This window comes from Artibeus jamaicensis, unplaced genomic scaffold (genome assembly GCF_021234435.1).
Source record: "Artibeus jamaicensis isolate MK-2021 breed Jamaican fruit bat unplaced genomic scaffold, CSHL_Jam_final contig_76, whole genome shotgun sequence".
Classification (NCBI taxonomy): domain Eukaryota; kingdom Metazoa; phylum Chordata; class Mammalia; order Chiroptera; family Phyllostomidae; genus Artibeus; species Artibeus jamaicensis.
Genome location: NW_026521954.1, coordinates 27,625,727 through 27,649,634, shown reverse-complemented (window position 1 = coordinate 27,649,634; position 23,908 = coordinate 27,625,727). Strand labels below are relative to the sequence as shown.

The following is a 23,908-nucleotide window of genomic DNA, read 5'->3' as shown; positions in this document are numbered from 1 at the left end:
GAGTCCTGGTGGTGGTGCGCGTGCGCGGTGTCGCCGGTTTGGCGGAGACCTTCCGGCCCCGAGGTCCTGGCCGTCGGTTCTCTGCTCACTGGGGCACCGACCCGCGAAACCGTGGCCGCACCAGCTCCCACCCAGGTAGTCCGCCTCCCGGTGCAGCTCTTCGGCTACCCCGGAGGTCAGAGCCGCGTCGCGGCTGGGGGCGGAGCCGGCCTGAGTGCGCGGCGGGTGGCGGGCGGTGGCCCCTGCGGGCGAGGACGAGAGATGTGGGCGGGGTGACACCCAGGTGAGGCTTAGCCTCGCCCGCAGCGACTGGAAGCCTCCGAGATGTTCAGTAAGCCCGGTAGCACCGCTCATGGCCCTGGCTTGTGGGTTTGGTGGGGGCGCCACACGAGTGGGTTTCCCTTTTCTTACAAAATTGGTTGTTGCTAAAGACTAAAAAACTTAAACCTAAAAACTCAGCTTCTGTAGAAAAACCAGGCCCAGAACCGCGTGTGTCCCTGGTCACCTAGAGCCGCCCGCTCAGGGCAGACTCTTTCATCCGATCCACTTGGTTTGGCTCGTTATTGCTCCCGGAGGCTCACGGGGGCTCCCGAGGCAGCACGCCCTTAGATAAAACATCCGTCTCAGACTGAAAAGCGGACCTGGAAGCCTCGATCGGCATCTTTGCAAAATTCGAAGCTATTAAAACCTCTTCCCAGACAGGCTACTTTGTGACCGGCTTTGTACAATACTAACGGCAGCCTAGTTCGTCCAGCGCTTCGCTGCTCACTCGCCCTCCTCTGTGCAGTGGTGCATTTCAGTGATACAGCTTGGAGAAGACAGTCTGGATAATCCCTCTTTTTTCTTTCTTTCTTTCTTTCTTTCTTTCTTTCTTTCTTTCTTTCTTTCTTTTTTTTTTTATAAGAAAACAGAATGCAGCTATGTCATTACTTGGCCAAGGTCAACAAGGGATACAGCTAGAATTGCACACAAGTCACGTGCTTTTGGAGCCAGTGCATTTGTCTGGCAAATGGGATACAGGGGTGGGGGGCCCAAGGAAGAGTGCAGACGGCCATGGGGATGTATGTCTTCAGCATGCAGATGGCAGTTGACATCTAAAAGCTGAGGACACCTTTTAGAGAGGGGCTAGAGCTCCAGGGCAGGAAGCCAGGCAGTTTGTGGCCAGGGAGCTGAAGGAAGGATGTGTCCAAGGCAAAAAGAGCATCAAATGCTGCCTAATAGTCAAATAGGAAAAGGGTTAAAAAGCGTAGGATGGATTTAGCAGTGATGAGGTTGCAAAGAACAGTTTCAGGGCAGTGGAGAGGTGGGATTTGCAGAAGTGCAGGGTGGAGGGGAGGAAGAGAGCCAGGAGCTGGGAATAGGAAGTGGGAGGGGAGGGAATGGCATCAGAGCGGAGGGGCAGGCTTTACCTTGGAGGGGGAAAGACACTTTGTTGTGAAAGGAAGGGAGGAGGGTGGGCTGTGGCTGGAGGTAACTTTCTGTGTTTACTGGAGTGAAAGTGTTCCACTGGAAGGAAAAGGAAACATCTACTGAGAATGAGCAGGAGGTGAGAGAGCTCGAGTTAAGCAATGTGGAAAAGATAAAAAATAGCATCGTGGGAAACCTCATGAGGAACCCAACCGGAAAACACGGTGAAGGGCTCACTTGGACTTGGAGGCCAGGGATTTATCCTCACAGGACCTAGGACCAGGTGGAGAATTCTAAATAGGGTAGTTACTTTTTAGTTCATAAATATTTACGGATCACTTTTTATATTGGCTCTGCCCGTGGGTGATATAGTAATATAGTCTTAAGTCAAACCGAAATCTCCACACTACGCCTCTCTCCTGAATTCCACACATTTGTTCTTAAATAGCCTACCTGGTATGTATGTGCCTAAAACTGAATTTGTGGTCTCCTTCCTCAAACCTGTCCCTATGTAGTAGCTCGAATGAGGGCAAGTGGGTATGACTTATGTGACCTAACTTCAAGAGTTACAAAGCTACAATGATCAAATCAGTGTGGTGTTGAAATAAAATAGATGGGGAGATCAACAGAACAGAATAAAGATTCAGAAATTGGCCCACAAGTATATATATGGTCAATCTATCTTTGACTAAAGGATAAAGGTACTAGGAGAAAGAATAGTATTTTCAACAAACGATGCTGGGAAAACTGGATGTCCATGTAGAAAGGAATCTGCCTTTCATCAGGTGTGCAAAAATCACCTCAAAATACATCATAAATCTGTGTGGCACCTAAAGCCATGAAACTTCTAGAACACAATCTGAGGGGTTTTTTTGATGTGACGCCAAACCACAATTCATAAAAGAAATAAGCTAGACTTTGTAAAAACTAAGAACTTTGAATCATACTGTTGAAGATGCCCCTCTACAGATGAGTGGGTAAACTGTGGCACAGCTTTGAAGTAGAGTATCATTCAGTGATGAGAGAAAAGAGCTCTGAAGCCACAAAAAGACACGGAGGAACATTAAATGCGCGTTGCTGAGTGAAGTCAGTCAGTCTGAAAGGGCTGCGCAGGGTCCTTCCAACGCCACAAAGGGGCAGAATTACAGTAAAGGCATCGGTGGTGTGGTAAGGGGTTTGGGGGGGAAAGGGGGAATTGTTAGGGCTGCACAATTCCTGTGTGATTCTGTGACAGGCCCCACACGTGTCAGAACCCACGGCACTGCCGTGCAGAGCCAGCCCCTGTGCTCCGTGACTGCTCGGCGTCCCCCCTCTGCGCACTTCCCCAGGCCCAGCCGCGCAGGACGCCTGCTCCCACAGCACCCTGACCTGTCTCCGCTGCTGGGTCACGGTCCAGTTCGGTTTATGTCTGGAGCCCGGTGCCGCACGTAACACCCTCCTGCTCCCAGGTCTCCAGTCAGCCCTCTGTTATAGGAGTTTGCAGCTTCTCCCTCTCGTCCCCACCAGGACTTAAAACTTCGGTCTCTTCCCTCAGCTGCACTCTTGCCAGTGTTGGTTCTTTGTTCTTCCTCCATCACCGTGATGCTGAGAGGCGTGTGTGATGCAGGCAATGCGTGGCTGAGGGGCACACCGGGCACTGGGGCCTTACGAAAGCGGAACCACGGGAGCCACTGTCAAGGGTGCGGTTGGGGGTGTCGGGCACGTCATGGGGCTGCACGGCCGCCCCTACCGCCACGGCCCTCTTCCTCTTGCGAGACTGAAACTGCCCCGTGAAACAGTAACTCCGTGCTCGCCCCCGCTGGCCCCCAGCACCCACCAGCTCCTTGCACTCTCGGATCCTGGCCTCTCTGGGACCCCTGCAGTGGGGTCGCTGCTTCAGCCGTCGGCTTCACTCAGCGCAGTGTGCTGCAGGCTGGCCAGACCCTCCTCCTGAAGGCTGGACGGTGCTCCCCCACGCGGGTGGGCACGTTTGCTTGTCCATCCGCCCATGGATGGACGTGCAGGTCACTCCTGCCTGTAGTTGTGAATGACGCCGCCGCGAGCCTGGGTGTGCCAACAGGCACGGCAGCTCCGTTCACGTCCGCCCCACGGTGGGAGCCACCTGCAGTCCCCTGCTTCTGGCTGCAGCCGATCATTGCCCGCATCCAGCGGAGGGGCTCTTGGCCTCCTCCCTGGCACAGATCCCCTCGGGGCCTCACCCGCCCCACTCAGCTCACACGCGGTCCCCTAGGCCCAGGGCTTCAACACATGACTCCTTGGGACCATGAACAGTCCATAGCACTTTCGGGCGTTTAATAGTTTGAGGGTTCGTGACGTTCGTTGCTGAGCCGTGCTCAGCTGGGGCCCCTGGGTGCTGCCTCGTCCTGCACGCTCCACGCGCACCTGGAAGCCGGCTGCCACCTCGGAGCACGCGTGCACTGCCGTGGTCACCGCGGAGGCCACCCCAGCAGACTCAGACCTGTGCTTCTCCGCAGGCCCCGCCATGTCCAGGCCCCAGGGCCCAGAGCCAACCCTTGATGTGCAGGGAGACCACCCCGTGGGCACGGGGGACGAGGACGCCGCCGAGGGGACGCAGCACTCCCACCGCATGCTCAGCTTCAGCGACGCGCTGCTGTCCATCATCGCCACCGTCATGGTCCGTGCGGGGCCCGCCCAGCTCGAGCCCCCCACCCAGAGCCACTCACTCGGGACCCAGCTCCACCCTCCCAGGCAGCCGGGCCCACATCAGCCCCATGCTGGGCTCCCCCAGCCCCACGGGTGTGTAGAGGGGGTGGGGGAGCAGCCGGCGCGGGGCCCGTGGCTTCCAAGGAGCAGCAAGCGCACAGCCCGAGAGACACCCCTCAGTTCCTTCTGTGTCTTGTTGGTAGATCCTGCCTGTGACCCACACGGAGCTCTCCCCGCAGCAGGTACCTGGGCGTGGGGTGTGCCGCCTGGTGTGAGGGGAGGGTCCCTGAAGCCGGGAGGGACACTGGTCAGCCCCCACCCTGGCCTGTGAGCAGAGGCAGCGTCCTTGCGGGGAAGGCACGGGCCCCTCGCGGTGGGCGCTCGGGGAGGAGGTGCCCGTCGGGAGGCCGCAGGCAGGGCCCTTCTAAAGCGGCGTCTCCGGGTGGAGCCAGCGGGAGCCTCTGGACTCTGTGAAGTCAACAGCAACACGGTGAGGGACTGGACGCAGATTTGGAAGATATCAGAAAGTCCCTGGGGAACCTCCTCATTTGTGACCGGGGTGTCCTCGCAGCTGGGGGGGGGGGAGGTGCACTTGGCTGTGGTCCATCTAGACTGGTGCACATGACCTGGGTGCCTTTTCGGGCCATGGGGCTGCTTGGCTTGGCCTCTCCATTTGTGGAAAGGCAACAGCAGCACCTCCCTCAGGGCTTTCCTGGGAGTTAGTTGCCTAGAAGGGGGGGGGAGCCCACTGTGGGCACCAGCACCCGGACAGGCTGGTGCCGCTCTCTTCCCGAGTTGCCCCCATGAAGGGACCCTGTGCCAGCAACACCCAGGAAAGCCCTGCTGCCCAGGGGCCGTGGGTACCAGGGAGCACCGCCACCTGATGGGGATTCGCTTCTGTCCCAGCAGTTGGATGAGAGTGTACAGAAACTTCTAGCAACCAGGATTGCTGTCTACCTGATGACGTTTCTCATCGTGACAGTGGCCTGGGCAGCACACACGAGGTGCGGGGCCGGGCGGGGGCTCCTGCAGGGCCGGGGTCTGAGCGCCAGCGCCCGTCCTCGGGGTCGTCGAGCTGCCCCCACATCCCGGGCTGAGCCTGGGGGTGCCGCTGGGTCAGTGGACAGCCCTCCCGGCCCGCATCCCGCTCTCCAGGCCTCTGCTGGTCCTCTGCACCGGGCGGTGACCTGGCGTTGCACGGGACAGTGCACGGAGGGCTGCGGCCAAAGCCCTCTGCCCTTTGGCACCCACGGGTGTGGGCCAGGACCAGGCTTCGGCCATGCCCTGGGCCTCAAGGAGGGAAAAAGGCTCCTTAGGATCTGAGGAGAAAGGGACTCAGAGCTGCAGGGGCCCCTGAGCCCCCACCTGGGTGCCCACGGGCAGAGCTGGGATGGGGGCAAGCCTGGAAAGGACATGTTCTCAGCGGCAGGGGGCCGGGTGCGAGGCTCTCGGGCATTGGCTCTTCCTGGTGGGGACGGGCTTAGGGGACAGCTTCTCTCTTCTGCGTCCCTTGTTCACAGAAGGCGGGAGCCAGTGGGCCACAGCCACCCTCTAACCCACCTTGTCCTGCTGTGGTAGCCACAGGCTCCTCTGTGGTCCCCCCAAGGCCACACCCTGCTGCTGGAGTGCTGGCCTCTGGGACCAGCCCAGACGCCTGGCCCATGGACCTCAGGGCAGTGCTCCTCACCTGGGGCCTCCCTGAGCGCTGGCCTGGGAGGCCCCCCCGGAAGGGGGCCACAGCCCACAGAGCCCAGTCCAGGAAAAGGCCCATCTTCAGAGGGGCCGGTGCTCTGGGGAGACCCCCGGAGGGGCAGGAGGGGAATGGCAGGTGCAGAGCTGGCTCTGGTGAGCTCCGCTGTGTCTGGCTTGCTCTCGTTTTTCTTCACGTCCCAGCACAGCGTGAAACTGTCCCTGCTGAACAGGCCGTGCCAGCAGGTGTCCTGGGAGGGATTCCTTCCCAGAGGTGGACACAAGGCCTGGAGAGCAGGCCCACGCTGGGCAGAGCTCACCCCTCGCAGGGCCTGGTCTCGGAGGCACCGGTGTGGGGCCTGGCTTACCCTCGGCACAGGCCCCAGTAGCCCCAGGCCGGGTCCTCCCAGGGGTCCGTGGGTCAGCCTGCCCTGCTCTGGGGACATCGACCCCCAGAGCTACCACACGTATCAGTTTCTTCCCAACTGCGGGTGCAGCCCGTGAGTGCAGAGACGGGAAACTAGTGGCGGAGGCGACCCGCGGTCTCCAGAGCACTCGGTTTTCTTCTGCACGTTTTAAGTCTCTTCCAACCTTTGTGCACAGGCCGAGTTGCAAACTGGCCAGAAACAGGGTTGGGATGGCCGAGTCAGAAATACTTGCTGTGGCGCCTCGAGGTCCACGTTACTGACGGGGTCTCCTTGTGTTTTTCTCAAATCGCTCAGATTGTTCCAGGTTGTTGGGAAAATAGACGATACCCTTGCCTTGCTCAACCTGGTGAGTGGCCCTTCCTTTCTGGGACGTGACTCCCTGTGTAGACCTGCCCTCCAGGCAGGAGTGGGAGCCAGTTGGCTTCTCTGCGGCCCTGGCTCCCTGTGTGGGGCGGGCAGCAGGAGGGGGTCACCGGCAGCCCGGAGTGACCTGCCTGCCATCCCCCTTCGTCCCTCCTGCTTCCCAGGCCTGCATGATGACCATTACCTTCCTGCCCTTCACGGTGAGTACAGGCCAGCTCCCAGGCCCCGTTGGGCATGGGGTCCAGCCTACCTCCTGCTGGGGGACAGGACACTGTCCGGTGGGCATGCAGGGCAGGGAGGTGTTCCCTGAGTTTGCAGGCGGGGGGCTCTCAGGCCACAGCAGGCCTGCAGTGGCAGAGACACCTGGGTCCCCACAGGCTGATGGGGGACCCCCCTCTGCGCTTCCTGGTGCTCCCAGCTGCCGCCTGCCCCTAGCCCACAGCCTCCTGGCCACCCTGGCCTATCCCCAGGGTGCGGCCTCTGGGGCCACAGCTCCCCCTTGCCCCCAGCCCTGCACTGCGCACTCGGACAGGGAGCAAGGCCTGCGTGTGGGGGCTGTGCATCCTGGAGGGTTGGCCTGTGGAGTGTCTCGGGGACGGGGCACTGCTCCAGCGTCCAAGGGGGAAAGCATCCCCTGGGCTCGCTCTCTAGAGGGGGTGCCCCCGGGGCAGACCAGCCCAGCCCAGCCGGCCGCAGCCCTGCGCCCTGTGGAACCCGGCTCTCTGCTTTCTCGGCCGCAGTTTTCCCTGATGGTGGCCTTCCCCGCGGCGCCTCTGGGCATCTTCCTGTTCTGCGCATGTGTGATCGCCATTGGGGCCGTGCAGGTGGGCTGCCCCTCCGCACACGCGGTCCCCTCAGCGCCCAGCGGGGTATGCTGCAGGGAGAGGTGCCACGCAGGTGCCGCCAAGTGGGCTCCAGTGCCCACACAGGGAGAGCCCGGGCCGCAGCGGGGGTGCATGAGCCCGTGGCTGCACAGCACAGCAGCCTGAGCCCCCACGCGCGGCAGAGCAGGGGCTCTTGTGCCCTCTGCCCTGGGACTTCGGGACATCCCGCTGGGAGCCTGGCAGCAGAGCCCATCCTCCAAGGGCCCGCCCTGCAGCCACTCCCCCCCACAGGCGCTGATTGTGGTGTACGCATTCCGCTTCCCCCACCTCCTGAGCCCCCAGATAGGCCGCTCTGCCCACCGGCACCTCCACCGGCAGCGTATCCTGCACCTTGTGCTCCGGGGCCCGGCGCTGTGCTTCCTGGCTGCGGGCTTCTCCCTGTTCTTCTACCCGGTGGTGAGTAGGGGCGGGTCCAGGGGAGCAGTGCCTGCAACGAGCCCGAACCACAAGGCTCTGGAGCTGGCTCCTCACTGGGCAGGTGCGCTTCAAGGCCTGACCACCGCGGCCGGTTCCCCTCCACTCCGTGGTCCCGGCCTGTGGCATGGGCATCCGTGCTGCCCACCTCTCCGCCCACACACTCCCGAGCTGCCCTGAGCGCCGTGCAGACGCCCCTTGGAGAGGGAGCCTGCTCTCGCCGCCGGGCCCCATGCTGTGCGGTTTCCCAGGGCAGCTCCGTCAGGCTTCCACCGCCACGGCTCCTTCTTCACTCCCGCCATCAGGGCGTGAAATCCCAGTGTCCCCTCCCGCCAGCACCGTGTTCTGGTTTTGAGCGTGGCTGTCCTGGTGGGTGTGAGGTGACGGCTTGCTGTGGCTGCATGGTCCTTCCCCCATGGGTAGTGACATTGCGCATCCTGGGGCTTGTGGGCGAGGGGCTCATCCCTCACCATCGCCAGGGGGTGCCGGCGCCCACCCAGGGTCCTCCGCAGGCGTGGCTGCAGGCACTGTCCCCTCCGGCCATGCTGTGTGACACACAGCCGCTCCCCTGCCGCGAGGCTCCCTGCGCTGCCGCCCGCCCGTCAGAGCCGCCCTGACCTGCACTGCCTCCCCTGCAGTCGTACCTGCTGTTGGCAACGGTCATCGTCCTCCCCTATGTCAGCAAGGCCACCACCTGGTGCAGAGACAGGCTCAGGGGTGGGTGCCCGGGGCTGTTCCCCTGCATGGTCCTGGCCCTGTGGGGAGGGGGGCAGTGACGTCTGAGCTGGGCCTGCGCGCTGAGGGCTCGGCCAGCTCCTCCTCCCTGCCTCGTGCACAGGCCCCCAGGAGCTCCCAGCTCCCGGCGTGGAGTTCTTCACGTTCGACCTGCAGGAGCCGCTCAGCAAGGAGCGGGTGGAGGCCTTCAGCGACGGGGTCTATGCCATCGTGGCCACGCTCCTCATTCTGGACATCTGGTGAGACCCACGCTCGGGCCGCCCGGGCTTGTGGGACGGGTCCCCAAACCCCGCAAGGAGCCCCACCCCAGGCAGGGCTCCCAGAGTGTGGGGTCTCTGTGCCAGCCATCCCCCGTCTGGCTCTCCTGCCCCACCCATCTCGCTCGTGCCTCTGAGGCCTGCCTCCGCCGGCCCCTCCTCTGGGTCCTTGGCTGGGCCTCCCGACGCCGCTCACCTGCTGGCAGCCTTGGTTCCATGCTCGTGTCTGACAGTCTAGTCTGTCTAGTCTTTGGTCCAACCCTCTCTTGGTCACCTTTGCTACTGTAGTTTGTGAATTTTTAAAATTGGGAGCAAACGTCCCCTGGTACTGATCTCTGCGGTCTAGACCTAAGCTTCCAGAATCATCTGCAACTAGTACAGATCCCCTCCCTGAGTGCTGTGAGGGTGGCTGGGTCTGGGGGCCGGGACTGGGATGTCCTTCCCTCTCTCTCTACCCAGAGCCCCAGCCGCCCTGCTGTTGACCCTGAGGACCTTGCAGGGTCTCCCAGGCAACCCCCCACTGGGCTCGCTTTCTCGCTCCTTCCTTCAAACCCTCGGGTTCTGCCCTGTCGCCTGGCTGTGGGTGCAGTGTCTCAGGCAGCTCATCCCCTGGTGGGTCGAAGAGTGGCCCCCACCGGTGCTCTTGCCCTGCAGCTGAGAGCACAGCCCCATGACCTCCAGGAGGGGAGGAGACCAGGGCAACACATGCCTCAGAGTCGCTCCATTCCGTGACGGCTGCAGGCCCACCCCCGAGTGGACAGGCTGCTGCAGAGGGTGGGTAGGCCTCACGGCACCCACCTGTGGCAGCCAGAGGGGCTCGGGCGGGTGCTCCTCGCCAGCCCCTGGGGTCCAGCAGGCAGAGCTGGGCTGCCAGTTAGCAAAACGAACAGGATCAGCTGGGCTTCAACTTCAGGTGATCACCCGCTGTTCTGAGTGTATGTAGATGCAGGGTAACGTGACCTTAGGGTCCCCAAAGTCCCTGTTGGCCCCCGAAGCCTACACACGTGGCGGCAGCAGCCTGGCCGGGCGGGGGTGTGGACCAGCCCTACAGGTGCCGTCTGTTCGCACCCACAGCTCGGACAACGTCCCGGACGCCAAGGAGGTGGCGGAGCGGTTTCACGGCAGCCTGGTGGCCGCGCTGAGCGAGTCTGGGCCGCAGTTCCTGGCGTACTTCGGCTCCTTCGCCACCGTGGGCCTGCTCTGGTTTGCCCACCACTCGCTGTTCCTGCACGTGCGCAAGGCCACGCAGTCCATGGGGCTGCTCAACACGCTCTCGCTGGCCTTCGTGGGCGGCCTCCCGCTGGCCTACCAGCAGACCTCGGCCTTCGCCCGCCAGCCCCACGATGAGCTGGAGCGCGTGCGCGTCAGCTGCGCCATCATCTTCTTCGCCAGCATCTTCCAGTTTGCCATGTGGACCACGGCCCTGCTGCGCGAGGCGGAGACGCTGCAGCCCTCCGCGCGGTTCGGGGGCCGGGAGCACGCCTTCATGTTCGCCAAGCTCGCGCTCTACCCCTGCGCCAGCCTGCTGGCCTTCGCCGCCACCTGCTTCCTGAGCCGCTTCAGCACGGCCATCTTCCACCTCATGCAGATCGCCGTGCCCTTCGCCTTCTTGCTGCTGCGGCTCCTGGTGCGCCTGGGCCTGGCCCTCCTGCGGGCCCTGCGCGGCCTGGCCCCGCCGGTGCAGCTCGCTGAGGAGGGCCCGCAGGCCCCGCTGCTCCCGGCGCCCTGCTAGCCCATGCCCTCCTGGACTGGCTGTGTGGTGTTGCACACGCCCACCTGTATCCTAGGCACGCACGGGCTCAGGCGGCCACGGGGCTGCTGGCAGTTGAGTGGCTCTGGTCCTTGACCCCAGCCTGCCCCCTGGCCCCCGCACAGAGCTCCCCAGTGGCTGCTGGGCTACAAACCACCCTTCCCACCCACTGTTCCCTACACACCAACGGGAGTGAGACAAGGTGGCGGCACCCAGACTGTATTGTGGGGGACTTGAGTCAGTGCACGTAGTGTGGGCTACACGGGGGGCGCCTCTGGGCATAAACATGGGGTTGCAGGGCAGGGTCCCCAAGCACACCTCACGGGTGGTCCCACAACAGCAGCAGGGCCCACAGGGCATAGACAGGGGACACCACGGGGGCGAGGGCGGGCCACACACCCTGGAGGCACACAAGACAATACCACAAGCTGTTCTGTATATTACGGGTGCAGCTTTGGCAGAAGCTGTGGGGGCACAGACTGGGCGGGGCCACGTCTGAGGTTGAGGCAAAGCCACCAGCCCTGCCAGAGGTGCCAGCAGCAAAGGGACCCTGCCCAGGGTCAACGGTGGAGCCTCCGGGGCAGCCAGAAGTTCCCCGGGCAGGCTGAAGCTTTGGTCGGGTTCCTCCTGGGGTCTGAGGTGTGGGTGGTCCAGACTTGGGCCAGCAGAGCTGGCAGCTGCAAGCAGCCTGAGACCGCGGAAGTCGTGTCTGCTCAGCAGACACTGGGAGCAGCCACGCTGACTGTTCACAAACGAGACGCAAAGTGCCAAGTGTCCTCAGTGATTAAAGCTGGTTCCCACGTGCTTTCTGCTGTCGTTGCTTCCTGGGCCCCGCTGCTCAGCTCTGGTCCCTTCTGGTCCCTGCTGCCCGCTCCTCCTGGTGCCTCCGGGCACCACATGCTTTCCTCGAGGTGGTGGCCGGGCTGCCTGGCCTCCTTGGGCCCTGCTACGCAGTGTAGCCACCTCTGGGTCACAGACAGGCTCACGGTGCCAAGGTCAGGAGGTGAGAGCAGCTGGTGGGCGGGCACCCCGCGTCAGTGCTGGGCACACCCGGGGCCCAGCTGAGGTCCAGGGCTGCCCGCTCAAGGGGCTCGGTGGGTGGGTAGGGGGACACAGGGAGGCCAGCTGCCTGCCCCTGTGGTGGTGGCCTGGGCCCTGGGGAGGGAGGGGTGACCAGCAGAGCCCTTGTCCATCCCGGGTCACCGGTGGGGAAAAAGGCCCGAGGACAGGGCTGTAGGCACATCTGTCCACCGCCGCCGCCGCTGCTGCTGCTGCCGGGCAGCCCGGGCTGCCCTGGAGCCCTCTCTACTTAGGGTCCCCGTTGGGGAGAGGCGCCCCATCTGCTCAGGCATCCTTGGGGGTCCCAGCCTTCTTGGGCTTCTGCTTGGCCTTCCTGAGCATGTGGACCTGTCCCAGGGCAGGTGAGGTCAGAGGGCAGCTCACTGTAAACCAACCGACCCAGGTCCCCAGGGCAGCTGCCACCATCTTGGTGCATTTGACGAAGGGCAGGCAGTGGGGCTGAGTGGTTGTGTGGCCTGTGGAGCAGGGGCCCAGCCCCACCACAGCCCGGCTGACACCCTCTGAGGCCCCGGGGGCTCATTTCCACAGAGGGGAGACAGGAGCTCTCGGAGATCTGGCTGACCTCTCCTGGGCCTCTGGGCCTCAGGACCTCCCAGGGTCGGGGAAGAACGGCCCACGCCAGGCCCCTCACAGCCCCATTTCCCAGCCCCACCCGGCACACCCCATGGCTCACCTTGGGGCCCACGGCCGAGATGATCATGTGGCCAGGAGCCTGTATCCAAGGCTCACCATCAACCTGCACAGGTGTGGCCTTGAGCAGGGTGACCCGGAAGTAGGCGCCCTGGGCGATGCGGATGCCGGAACGCAGCCCGCCCTGGACCTGGCCCTGGTCAGGGGAGGGTGGGGAGCTCAGCAGACAGTGGCATCTCACTGGGCCTGCCCACCGGCAGCCCACCCACCCACCCACACTCACCATGTGCATGACGCCTGTCACCCCCACCACCTCCAACAGCCCATCGTCCATCCGTGGTTTCTCAAACCTGGAGTCGCTGTCCGGACCCCACAGGTCGGCCCCCGAGCCCCAGCTGTGCCAAAGGAGGGGTGCACAGGTGAGAGTGCAGGCTGCACGGGCCCAGGTCCCACCCAGGCTGGAGCCCCTGAGAGCCCCACCCACGGCACCTGGGGATGTTGATGAAGATGAGGCCCTCGATGCTGGGCAGCTCCACCTCCCGCTGCTCCACCTGCAGCTGGATCTCCCTGTGCAGGCTGCGGGAGTGGCTCATCTTCTGCAGCCCGACCCGCACGTACACACCCTTGTTGTGGAACCTGCGGCGGGAGGGCATGCCAGCCTGTTGCAGCCCCGGGGCCAGCCCCTCCACACCCATCCCGGCTGGGAGTCTCCGGCAAGTGCACAGTCGAGGGGCGGCGGGCAGCTCCTCTCTGCCTGGAGCAGCACCCACTCCGGACCTGCTCGTGAACTTGCTGGGCTCCTCCTCTCGGGCCTGATGGAAGTCCAGGCTCAGCTCTGCATCGATGCCAATCCCACAGTAGTTGCTCATCTGCACGATCTGGGGACAAGACAAATTCTCCCGTGGCCAGGTCAGCCCCAAGCAGGCACTGCTGCCCCCCAGCTGGGCCCAGTGACAGCAGCACTGGGAAGGTGGCGCGGCAGGTGGTGCAGGCCAGGCCCTGCCAGCCAGCCCTGAGCTGCCGCAACCGCTGCTCTGTGCCTCGACTTCCCAGGGGGAAAAAATGGGGTCACCACAGGCCCCACAGCTGCCGCACCCTTCCCCAGACACACCATACCTTTGGGGGCTCCAGGTCGGCCACACTGTTCTCTGCGCCGTTGGCCTCATGAGCATCCAGCAAGATGGTCCAGCGGTCCACAAGGACGGTGTCGGCCTCGTCCACTGACACCAGCACCGAGAACAGGTCTTCCCCACTGTAGCCTGCGCCCCAGCGGAGGACGCGACCCAGGTCGTTCCCTGGGGCAGGGAGACTCCGGTAATTTGGTAACTCAGGTAACCCCACACCCACCGCCCCACCCCAGGCCTCCACAGAAACCTGGGGCGGGAAGAGATGAACCCACAGGCCCTGCCTCCCAACCCACAGGCCCTGCCTCCCGACCCACTGGCTGACCCCACCTGTGCCCAGGGGCAGGATGGCCACAGGAGGCTCCCGGCAGGCCAGACGGTGCCGCGTCTCCTCCAGGGCAGAAAGCACCCAGCCCACGGTGCCGTCCCCACCACACACCAGCACCCGGAAGTGGGGCACCTGGGAGAACACGTGGAGCCTGGCGATGGGAGACAGGAGCCGTCTGCCACCAGCCTCAGCATCGCAGGCAAGTGGGGGCAGGAGGTCAGAGCCCAGCAGCGTAACGGGCCCCAGCTCATCCCCCACCCAAGGCCCTTGCAGTTCCAACTGCGAACCCCGCCCGGTCCCCACCAGCCCAGCCTCAGGTGTGACAGCCCCCAGGGGCCTGCCAGGCTGCAAGCCCTGGGGCAGGGCTCCCACCAGACTCACCCAGGAAGAGGACCCCCATTGGTCAGCTCAAAAACCTGGTGAGGGTTCAGCAGCTTCCGGAAACTGCAGAGCAAGTCACGGCCCCTGAGGCCTCCACTCTTGGGGTTCACAAACACGAGGAGGGGGCAGCAGTCTGGGGGTAGCTTCGTGTGCTGACAGACAGGGGCTGAGTTATGGCAGGTGTCCCCCACACCACACTGCCAGGGCAGTGACTGCCCCCAACCCAGAGCCCCCCTGGCCCGAGCCAAGCTAGGGCCGCCCCTCCCTGAGGGAGGCACACACCAGGCCGAGGGGGCCACAGGGCATTCCCAGTTTACCAGACTGCTAGGGACACCCCCAAGGCACAGGGGGTACCCACAGGTCTCTGGCCAATGGGGCCAAAATGAGGCCGCCAGCCTGGGGCTCCAGGCACGCAGGCCGTGGCTAACTGCAGACACACGTCCCTGAGACCGTGGCCGCCACCTGGTCCACGTGCCACAAGCACCCAGAGGCCACCCGGTGCACAGCCCAGGACGCAGCTCCCAGGGCCACGCCCCCCACGTGGCAGCCAGGAGGCTGGTTCACGGGGAGTCCACATGTGCTCCTGCAGCTCAGGATGAAGCCGCCCGCAGTCCTCCAAACAGTGCCCAGGACCCAGTGGACAGAAGGCTGGGGTGTCCACAGGCAAGAAGCAGGAGAGGCTGAGGTCCGTACAGTGAGGTGGCTGGTTGGCAGGAGACATACAGGCTGGACGCAGGCCAGGGGCACGCTGGGGTGACACGTGGCCTGCCAGGCAGGGCTGCCCGAGGCACCACTCACCTGCCGGCACTGCCGTCAGCTCTGCCCCTGGGGGCCCTGACACTGCAGGCCGCACCTGCTGGCTGGCTGCCCTGCCCTGGGCTGGCTGGGGGTGGGGAGGGGAGGTGGGGACCTGCAGGCACCGCGACCCGTCACAAACCCTGAGCTCACGGGCTTGGGGCCAGGGGCAGAGCAGCCATGGACACCAGGAGCTCTGGGGGCCACAGGATGAGGGCCATAGGCTCTGGGAAGGCACAGGGCACCAAGTGGGGGCAAAGGGCGTGGCCCCTCACCCCAGAGCAGGAGCAGATACTGCACCAGGGACCCCTGCTCCAGGCAGTGCTGGGTCTGCAGGGCAGTGTCTGGTCAGAGACCTCCACCTACTGGCCCAAGCAGCCACGGTTGCAAGCAGGGGTCCCAGGGTCTGCTAGGCAGGGAGGGGGTGAGGCCCTGCCCAGTGACCCCAGAGAGGATGAGGCTGTGGGGGGTCCTCGTGGTCTATGCAGGCCTCCCACGTGTGTGAAGTAGGCCTGTGCTGCCACCCCCCGAGTGTGAGACAAAACCAGCTGTGGAGGCCATGCCCCCCAATCCCAGCTCCCACTCACCAGCACGTCCGGGAGCACCAGGGCAGTCAGCGGCTGGCTGTGCACAGCCGTGTCTTTGACCAGCATGTACAGCCGTTCGGCCTCCGTGAAGCAGGCCACATCCAGCACTGCAGCACCTGTGGCGGGTGGGCCGTGAGCACCAGCCACCCAGAGGCGTCTGCACAGCCCCACCCCGGGGGGGCCCTTCATGGATGGCTGGACATCACCGAGATGGGACCAGTGGGTGGACACCAGCAAGGCCACTAGGACGCAGGATGGAGCAGCGGGGTACGTGCTCACTCCTCGGCCTGCCGAGCCCTGGGGACCCACGGGGGATGAACCCACAGGAACAAAGGGCTGGGAACTGCTGAGGACCCACAGAGGGGACCTGGGCTCGGGGCACTGTTCTCCCATTTCTGGTAGGCGTCGGGTTTTCAGTGAGAAGGGTGTGAACCTGGCCTCAGTCCTGGTTCAGCCAGGAAACAAAATGCGTCTCCCTCACAGGTGGTCCCCGGGAGGAGAGAGGGGGGTCGGGTGTGAGGGCAGGGCTATCCATCCAACTGTCCAGCCGCCCTGACCGAAAGGGGTGCGGCTCACCTTGGGAGGCATAGACATGGCTCACAGACACCAGGCCAGCTGCAAAGACAGGCTGCAGTCGGGGGGTAGGAAAGAGCAGAGGCCGAGGGGCCCCCAAGGCCCCCAGGCCACTGCTCCCACCCCTGCTCGGCGTCCCCAGCCACTCTGCTCAGGGGAAACTCCGTACCAAACGGCAGGGCCAGTGACCTCAGGAAAGGGCACCCCCAACTCCAGGTGGGCAGCAGGCTCCCCACCCTGCCCCCCGGGGTCCAGGGAAGAGAAGACAGAGACTGGCCCTGAGGGGGCTTAGCAGCCCCTCAGAGGAGGGGCCCCTGCCTGGGCCCCAGAGGTGTGGAGAGACTCGCTGGGTGGGTCGCCAGCTGGGTAAGGGCTGTGACTCGGAGGGGGCGTTGGAGGCCCAGCCGCGTCCAGCGGCCCCTACAGCCTGTCTCAGGACCCCTGCCCTGTCCCCAGTGGCCAGTAGCCCTGGGCCAGCCCAAGTGGTCACACCTTTAGTGGCCACAGCCTCATCCAGCAGACTGCTATACTCCCGCAGGCACAGGCCAGGAGGCAGGCCACCAACGAACAGGGAGACTCGGGGGGCCACAGGCCTGCTCTCAGCCAGGTAGAAGCGGGTCTGACTCATCTGCCGCAGGGATGTCTGTGGGAGGGGGAGGGTCAGTGCTGAGCAGAACACAGCCCAGTGGGGTGTCAGGCCCCTGGGAGGGTCCCTAGGCTGAGCCACACCAGAGAGAAGCAGACAGGATAAAAGACACAAGCTTCCTCCCTGCACCCCTCAGGGGCTCTGGGGTCTGAAGCCCCAAACCCAGCTTTCCAGGAGCAGGTGACCAGTTAGGACGCAGACGGACCTGCCAGGCCCCGGAGGAGGCACTTCTGTCCAGGACAGCCAGCTGCCCCCCCACGTGGCCATGGGGTCCCTCTCTATGAGGTAGAAGCCATAGCCAAAGGCCAGCCGTGCCCAGGGGCCACACCCACTGACCTGCCGGATGTCACGGAGCCGGTGGAGCAAAAGCTCTTCGTCAGCCAGTACCGTCCGCTGCACTACGGGGTGGGGGGCATGGCTGTCAGCACTGCACGGCACCCAAGCCTGCAGACGGCCGCCCTCACGCCCCAGGGCGCAAGGAACAGGCTGCTTAGGGCATGGGCTGCCGGCCACCCTCTCACCTTGCCTGCTGCCCATGAGGACCTCCACCAGCTGGAAGCTCTCAGGACCCTCGGCCTGTGGGGACAGAGGTTGGGGTATCAGGCTGGGACCAGCCGCCACCTCCCCAGGACACCCAGGTGGGGCATCCACACCCAGCCGGGGCGGCTGCTTGGCCCGCTGGGAGGCCAGGACTGGCAGGCCCAGGGTACACACCTGACGCCCGAGCAGCGGGAGGGCCTCCAGCACCACAGTCCGGGCAGTGCTGTCTGCAGTCAAGCGAATGGACACGTAGGCCACACCCACCCTGCAGGGGACACGCTCTGGAGCTCTGGCCAAAACCCCCAACCCTCCCGGCAGGCCCTGCGCCCACGGCCTGGGTCTCACTTGAGCCAGGCAGGGTAGACCTTCAGGACGTCCTGGGTGCGGGGCAGGGCGCGGATGATCCGGGCCTCGGCCACAGGAACACTCTCTGGGGGCCCGGGGCCCCTGCTGCCCTCCTCCTCCAAAGCCCCGCCACTCTGGGCCTGGCCCCTGGCCGCGGGGTCGCCAGCCCGCAGTGCTGTGGGGAGCGCCTGCAGCTCAAAGTCGCCGGGGTCCTCCGTGATGTAGTAGGCTCGCAGGGCTGCCTCCTGCGGGGTGCGGTCTGGGGTAGAAGGGCTGCCCACTGGGGCGCCCAGCCGCAGCCCGGGGGTGGGGGGAACTCACCAGCACCTCCTGGCTCCCGGCCTGGCGCGGAACGCTGATGACGCGGAAGTGGCCCCGGTGCACAGCGTCGCTGCCGTCGAAGATCCTCAGCGTCTGCTTGTCTGGCCCTGGGGGGAGGGGCGTGAACCTGCGGGATGGGGTGAAGGGGTGGGGGCCGGGGCCGGGGCGGGAAGGGGTCGGGGACTGGGCACATACTGGACTCCTGCGGCGGCACCTCTCTGCCCGGGCAGGCATGAGCGCTTCCGTCTGCAGCGGGGTCCCCCTCGCCTGTGGGATGCGCACAGAGGGCCTCTCGCTCCCGCCCCACCCACCCAGGCCCCGCCCACCGCCCGCGACGGTCCCGCCCGTGCTCACCGGGCTCCGGGACCGCACTCTCGGAGATGCGGAAGCAGTGCATCTTGCTGAAGTTGCGGGACAGCAGGCGCACGCAGGCCGGGGGCAGGACCATGGTGCGCAGGCGCCCGAACGAGCACTCGGGGGCGAGCGCCGCGGAGCAGACTGCGTGGACCTTGGTGCAGGGGACCGGGAGCATAGCCTTGAGCCTGAGGCGGACGGGCAGGTCCAGGCCAGACCTCCGGGATCCGCAGGACAGACGGCTCCCGCAGGGCCTCGCCCAGAGGGAGCCCCGACTCGCAAATCGGGGTCCCCACCCCCAAGTTAAGAACCCACAGAAAGGAGGCGCCCGTGCCCCGCCCCGCCGCACCTGGACGCCGCACCACTCGCAGCGCAGACCAGCCAGCACGTCGGAGGAGCCGCATGTCCTCCTGCAGACCTCGCAGCGCGCGCCTGAGGGCAGGTTCCCCTCCCGCCAGTGGTGGTAGTGCGTGTCCTGCAGGGGGGCCGGGGCCGTCAGTGGGCTCCATCCGCCCCGCCGCCACCCCCCCCACCCGGGTCTGCGACTCCAGCCACTCACGTGGTCCCGGTGCCCATCCTGGTGGCACTGGCGGCAGTCGCTGCAGGCGAAGGGCACGCAGTCGGGGTGAAGGTGCAGCTCACACACTGGGGGGTGGGCAGCAGTAGGGGTTTCTCGCCGCTCCCCAGGGGCCCTGCCCACCTCCCCGAGCTGTCTTTTAGCTTCCTGAGCCTGAACTGCAGCTCAGGGACAGCCCCCTACCTCTGGTGGGGGGAGCCCGCCCACCTCAATGTGTGGCCGGCAGCCAGACCCCGCTGACCGGCCTGGGCAGCTCTAGAACCCAGGACACCCCACTGGGCTGCCTTGGGTAGCAGGGGCCGGGCCACTGCGTCCGTGGTACCTTCACAGCGGAGCGCAGGGGCCTCCAGGCTCTTGCGGCACACGGCGCAGAACTTGCGCTTGTAAACCCCCCGGGGGCCAAAGCAATGGGCCACAGGGACCTGGAAGGGGCAGAACACAGCCTCGGCCTGGGGCCCACTGCCAGCCCACACCCCACACACCCCTCCCAACCTGCACCATCCTCCTGACCACTGCTGTTCTCCCGGACCCTCCTGAGCACTGCTCACACAGCGCTGGGAGGGGTCCTCTGGGGCTGCCCTGCACTGCCACGGCCCCACCGGCCCCACTCTGCGTACAGCCAGAGCTGCCCTGGGCCTCTCGTGGTGACCCCACAAAGCCCCTGCCACAGGGGGTGGGGGACACTCCTGCTGGTCCTTCCCCCCAGCTGCACTGCCCAGAAAGCGCTGGCACTGACCACTTCCCAGTTCAGTCTCCCTGTGGTGCATGTGGGCAACCTGAAGGGAACACAGGTGGAGGAGGGCCAGCCCTTGGGCAGGGGTGGGGGCGGTACTGGGGACCACGGACAGGTGAGAAGCAGCAGGAAGTGAGGGGTGGCTGCTGCTCTGGGGAGGCTTGTAGGCAGGGACGCAGCCGTCGAAGCTCGGGAACCCGCCCAGCACAAAGAAACACTCCCACCCCTGGCCCCCAGACTGGCCCCACTGCCCACCCCATCCAACCTGAGGCCTGAGCACCAGCTCCAGCTGTGCCAGCCAGAGCCCCTCCCCATCCCTCCACCCACTGGGCACGCTCAGTGCCCGCACTCCATACGCACTCGGACCAGGCTGGGCGCCACGCTGGTGCAGGGGGTCTTCACAAGCTTCAGGCACTTCTCATGGGACATGAAGTTGCAGACTGCGGGAACAGAGCCGTGGGAGTTGGCCTCTGTCCTGCCCGGGAATCTAGAGGCCCCAGGAATGGCACACAGATGGGAGGCCTCAGCCAGCAGGCCCACGGAGGGCCGTGGCAGGACAGCAGCATCCTGACAGGGCGGAGTCCCTGTCACAGTGGGCGTACTCTGCCACTGCTGTGGCCACCCCCTGCAGGGCAAGTCACTGCCGGCTCCCAGCCCGCCCCACCGTGGGAGTGACGGGGAGCATGGTTCCCACCACCCACGGGCATGGCCAGCGTGGCAGCTACAGGATGCAGCAGCAACAGCCTCCCCCGACCTTCTCAGAAGCGCCAAGAAACACCCCGACCCTCTGCCCCACCCCACCCCTCATCCGGAGAGAGAGCCCAGAGCGTGAGTGGAGCAGGGGTCTGATGGCGGTGACCATACTGGGTGACGTATCCAGTGCCCGGAGAGTGGCCCCTGCTCCTAGGCTTAGCTCTCCTTCCAGTCTCTAAGAGGGGCGGGCAGGTGGGTGGGCACCTGGGCACACCCCCCAGACTGGCTCTGCCAGGGACATCCGCCCCGCCGCCCTCACAGCTGCATGGACCCTCGATTAGGCCTCGCACACGCCATGTCTGCAGGGACCCACAGCCAGTCTGTGCTGGGCTGGGACCCCACTGAGAATGGTGGGATGAGCACCCCTGCCCCTGTCTGGGTTGGGCAGGCCAGAGGCCCTGAAGGCGGTGAGCACTCAGAACACTGTTCTGAGACCCACCTAAGAAGGGGCACACCCACTGGTCCTGGGGGGGCCCAACAGGACTCAGGCTCAGCTGGGAGATGGACTCAAAGATGGACAGTACAGCGGAGGCCAGAGCGGCCTCCAGCAGCAAGTGCAGCAGGGCAAATCCGTGAGGATGGGGGCCTGGGGTGGGGTGAGCTGGACCAGGCTGCAGGGGCCTGGGTGGTGGGCAGGCAGCAGCGGGATGACTCTCCAACACAGCCTTGGGTGAGACTGCCCACGGGGCTTCGAGGCAGCTCCATCCCAGCCTGGCGAGAGCAGCCCCGAGGCCTGTCTTCTCAGAAAACTCCAGAAGCAGTCTGGGCTTGGGCAGGAGAAGTGTGGAGACACAGAGGCCAGGGGGGAGCCCCATCAGCTTCCCCTCCCGACAGCCAGGCTGGCTCTGCCACAGAAGACAGCGGCTGCGGGCAGGCGGTGCCAAGCTTCCCCTCTGGCTCAGAAAGATAGAGTGCTGTGACCGCACACCACGCATCCTGGGCGCTCCTGCCGGGAAGGGGCTCTTCCTCCACACCCTTATCAGGCTCCTCTGCTTGCAGAGGTCACCAGCCCCTTCTCCACGGAGGGGGAGGAGATGCCCACAGCTGCCCAGAGGAGGCCGCCATGTCATCCCCACACCCAGTCTCTCTCCTGAGAGGGTGGGCCATCTCTCTGAGCTGCTGGGCCCTTCACACCCAGAGCCCTGCCTTCACCAGCTCTTACCCGAGTGGGGGCCCTGGGTCGAGCCTCAGACCTGGGGCTGGCTCAGCCTGTATCAGCAAGTCTCCCACCATAGGGGAGCCTCCTGGCCTTCCAGGGGCGAGGCAGGCAGTACAGTGTTTCCCAAGTGACAGAAAAGCCAGGGCAACCGCCCCCACAGCAGCCTCACAGAGTAGGCATCCTGTGTGATGGGCCCCGACTTCTCCCCACCCAGACTGAACCAAGTCTCTGCAGACCTCTGCCTGAGTTGTGCCTCTGTCCCCATGGCCAACGGCCTGCCTCCCTGAGCAAGGCAAGGGCTCCCCACCCCGTCACCCTCAATGTCCCTGGGCAGCAGATGGGGTCCCCAGGCCTGGCCACCTGCCCTGAGGAAGGGCACAGGACTAGATGAGAGCAGACCCTGAAGCACACACCCTGGCTGCCCAGGAGCCAGAGGAGGGAGGGCCGTTTTGCCCAGCTGGCAGTTTGGCAGCTGGATGGGAGCCCTGTTGGGGCATGTCGTACTGGGGGCAGCAGGCCCCAGAGCCGGCTGTCCGGGAGCCTGAGACTGAGCAGAACGAACACCAGGCCCCAGTGGGCAGCAGAGTGCACGCACCTGAACGAGAATGGACTGGCACCAGGGCACGGAGGCCAGCCGGCCAGACCAACCCTGCCTGGGGGAGTTGGCCTGCTCAGGGTGGGCTGGCTTCACCCCCCAGTCACTGCACCTGTCCCCTGGCTCATCCTGCCTGGCGCAAGGGGTTGGGGGCCACGCTCTCCCCACATTGGATTCTGACCCAGGCGAGGAAGCCCAGGAAGTCCTGAGGAGGGGACGCCGGCACCGGACACCCCGAACCCCGGACACGGCTAGTCCTCATCACTTCCTTGGGAAGGCTCGTCCCGCCCGGTGGGAAGGCCAATGCTGGGCCAGAGCGCAGAGGCCAAAGGTGAGGTGCTCGTTTGGGGCCAGGGACTGTGGTCTGCGATGGGGTTCGCGGGCGCTCACCGTCGCACAGGAAGCCAGCCAGCCCCCAGATGAAATCGGAGCAGAGATGGCAGTAGGTGGGCTTGGTGAGCGTCACCTTCCGGAAGGTGTGGCCCGATGCAGCGGGGCCCGGGGTCCTGGCGCCCGCTCGCTCCGGCCCCGACCCCGGCCCGGACCTCGGCCCCTGCCGCGCGCGGCCTCTGCTGTCCAGATCGGGGCTAGAAGCCGGGCTGCTAGTGCGCGGCGAGCCGCCGCCGAGCCAGGCGCGGGGCCCGGGCTCGGCCGCCGCCGCCATACTCTGCCCGGGCAGCCCGGGCCCCGGCGGCTGACGTGAGCTGGGTACGCGCTATGGGAAGAGGCGGTGGTCCCGGGTCTCCCCCGCCGTCCGCGCCGTGCTTCCGACAGCGCCCGCCGCCACTGCGCAGGCGCGCATCCTGGACCCTGCCTGGCCCGGCGGCGGAGCTGGGCCGGCCCAGAATGCTGAATGGGGTGCGGCCTCTTGGGCGGGGCCTGAGGGAGAGGGGCGGGCAGAAGATAGGCCCGGGGACGGGGCTTAGGGAGTCACGGCCTACCGGTGTAGGCCAGAGGGGAGGGGCTAGGTTGGAGGCGGGGCCCGAGGAGGGAGGCGGGGCGGGCCTGCGGAGCTGAGGTCCTATCCAGGGTCCCAAAGGAGCTGTGTGGGGCGACCTGGCTTGCAGAAGTGGGTTCCGGTGGCAGCAGGCCACCGGCTTGATCCCGGAGCCGGGACTCAGCTCTCTGCTCGCGGCTTCCCGACACCGACGCCAGGCGTTTGCACCTGCGGCCTCCAGGCGCGCGCCTGAGCAGACCAACTGCTCTTACGCGGTCCAGGGATCCATCCTTTGGCTCCCGGTTGTACCGGGCGACCTAGCGCGCGCGAGGCACAGCCTGCGCTCCCAGAGTTGGCTCGCGGTCAGGCTGCCGTCCACTGTGGAGGAGGGCCATGGCGACGGTCCTGGGTTATGCGGGACTTGGGGGTCTTCGGACGCCCCGCCCCTGTCCTCACCACAAACTGGGACTGAAGCTCCGGGCCTGCGGCAGCCAGGACTGCCACGCTTGTTCGCGGCGAAATGCCCCCTCCCATCAGTTCTCCCTTTGGAAGCCCGAGGGGCCGGCCTCGCTCCCTCTGCGCTCTGGCCTCGCGTTCCTGTCCCAGCAATCCTGGACTTCTTCCCGGCATGAAACCCCACCGCATCAAGCTCCCAGGCCGGCATTGAACCCTACCCGCCCCGGCCTTGCCAGCGGGGCACCCGAGCATGCACAGCACTATTTTGTCCGGGCCCCTGTTCCTGTGAGCCTGACCGTGGAATGCAGTGTCCGTGGCCACGGTGGGCATGGTGGGCAGAGGGGCTTGCTGGGGACCCATCTGGTTCCTGCCGAGTCATGGGCTGCCCCTCCAACCAGGTCCC

The 23,908-nt window shown here is 65.3% G+C and overlaps 2 protein-coding genes across 9 annotated transcripts; one reads left to right on the top strand and one right to left on the bottom strand.

Moving 5' to 3' along the window:
• The first annotated feature begins 6 nt into the window (after positions 1-6).
• Positions 7-11,396, top strand: TMEM175 (transmembrane protein 175). Of its 5 annotated transcripts, none has more exons than XM_037126951.2 (11): positions 7-135; positions 3,882-4,042; positions 4,275-4,313; positions 4,981-5,075; positions 6,483-6,534; positions 6,716-6,751; positions 7,292-7,375; positions 7,667-7,831; positions 8,488-8,566; positions 8,688-8,823; positions 9,916-11,396. In XM_037126951.2, exons 2-11 carry the CDS (start codon positions 3,890-3,892, stop codon positions 10,571-10,573), a joined length of 1,497 nt encoding a protein of 498 aa, XP_036982846.2. In that variant the 5' UTR covers positions 7-135; positions 3,882-3,889; the 3' UTR covers positions 10,574-11,396. The 5 variants fall into 5 exon arrangements, with proteins under 5 accessions (XP_036982846.2, XP_036982845.2, XP_053528243.1 ...); XM_037126950.2 differs by having other exon boundaries at positions 4,978-5,075; XM_053672268.1 differs by having other exon boundaries at positions 7-175; positions 4,978-5,075.
• On the bottom strand, positions 10,795-22,942 carry DGKQ (diacylglycerol kinase theta). Of its 4 annotated transcripts, none has more exons than XM_037126948.2 (23): positions 22,503-22,942; positions 19,966-20,045; positions 19,195-19,294; positions 18,855-18,940; positions 18,645-18,770; positions 18,296-18,449; positions 18,137-18,208; positions 17,942-18,048; positions 17,621-17,865; positions 17,450-17,540; positions 17,257-17,311; positions 17,072-17,133; positions 16,582-16,732; positions 16,093-16,131; positions 15,517-15,632; positions 14,135-14,286; positions 13,756-13,904; positions 13,418-13,596; positions 13,079-13,179; positions 12,791-12,937; positions 12,585-12,696; positions 12,345-12,497; positions 10,795-11,604 (listed from the first exon to the last, which is right to left on the bottom strand). In XM_037126948.2, the coding sequence occupies exons 1-23, from the start codon at positions 22,774-22,776 to the stop codon at positions 11,338-11,340; spliced, it is 3,018 nt and encodes a 1,005-aa protein (XP_036982843.2). In that variant the 5' UTR covers positions 22,777-22,942; the 3' UTR covers positions 10,795-11,337. The 4 variants fall into 4 exon arrangements, with proteins under 4 accessions (XP_036982843.2, XP_053528241.1, XP_036982844.2 ...); XM_037126949.2 differs by having other exon boundaries at positions 11,511-11,998; XM_053672266.1 differs by having other exon boundaries at positions 17,072-17,311.
• Between the last annotated feature and the right edge of the window lie 966 nt (positions 22,943-23,908).

What these genes read in the sequence shown, in the direction of transcription:
- TMEM175 (XM_037126950.2), top strand. Translation starts at nt 3,890, where the DNA reads ATGTCCAGGCCCCAGGGCCCAGAGCCAACCCTTGATGTGCAGGGAGAC. An exon ending in CCCTTGCCTTGCTCAACCTG is followed by an intron (nt 6,535 to 6,715) that starts GTGAGTGGCCCT and finishes CCTGCTTCCCAG; the next exon opens with GCCTGCATGATGACCATTAC. An exon ending in CTCCTCATTCTGGACATCTG is followed by an intron (nt 8,824 to 9,915) that starts GTGAGACCCACG and finishes TCGCACCCACAG; the next exon opens with CTCGGACAACGTCCCGGACG.
- DGKQ (XM_053672266.1), bottom strand. Translation starts at nt 22,776, where the DNA reads ATGGCGGCGGCGGCCGAGCCCGGGCCCCGCGCCTGGCTCGGCGGCGGC. An exon ending in TGGCGCCCAGCCTGGTCCGA is followed by an intron (nt 19,295 to 19,965) that starts GTGCGTATGGAG and finishes TGCCCCTTCCAG; the next exon opens with GTCCCTGTGGCCCATTGCTT. An exon ending in CCCTGCGCTCCGCTGTGAAG is followed by an intron (nt 18,941 to 19,194) that starts GTACCACGGACG and finishes CCCACCCCCCAG; the next exon opens with TGTGTGAGCTGCACCTTCAC.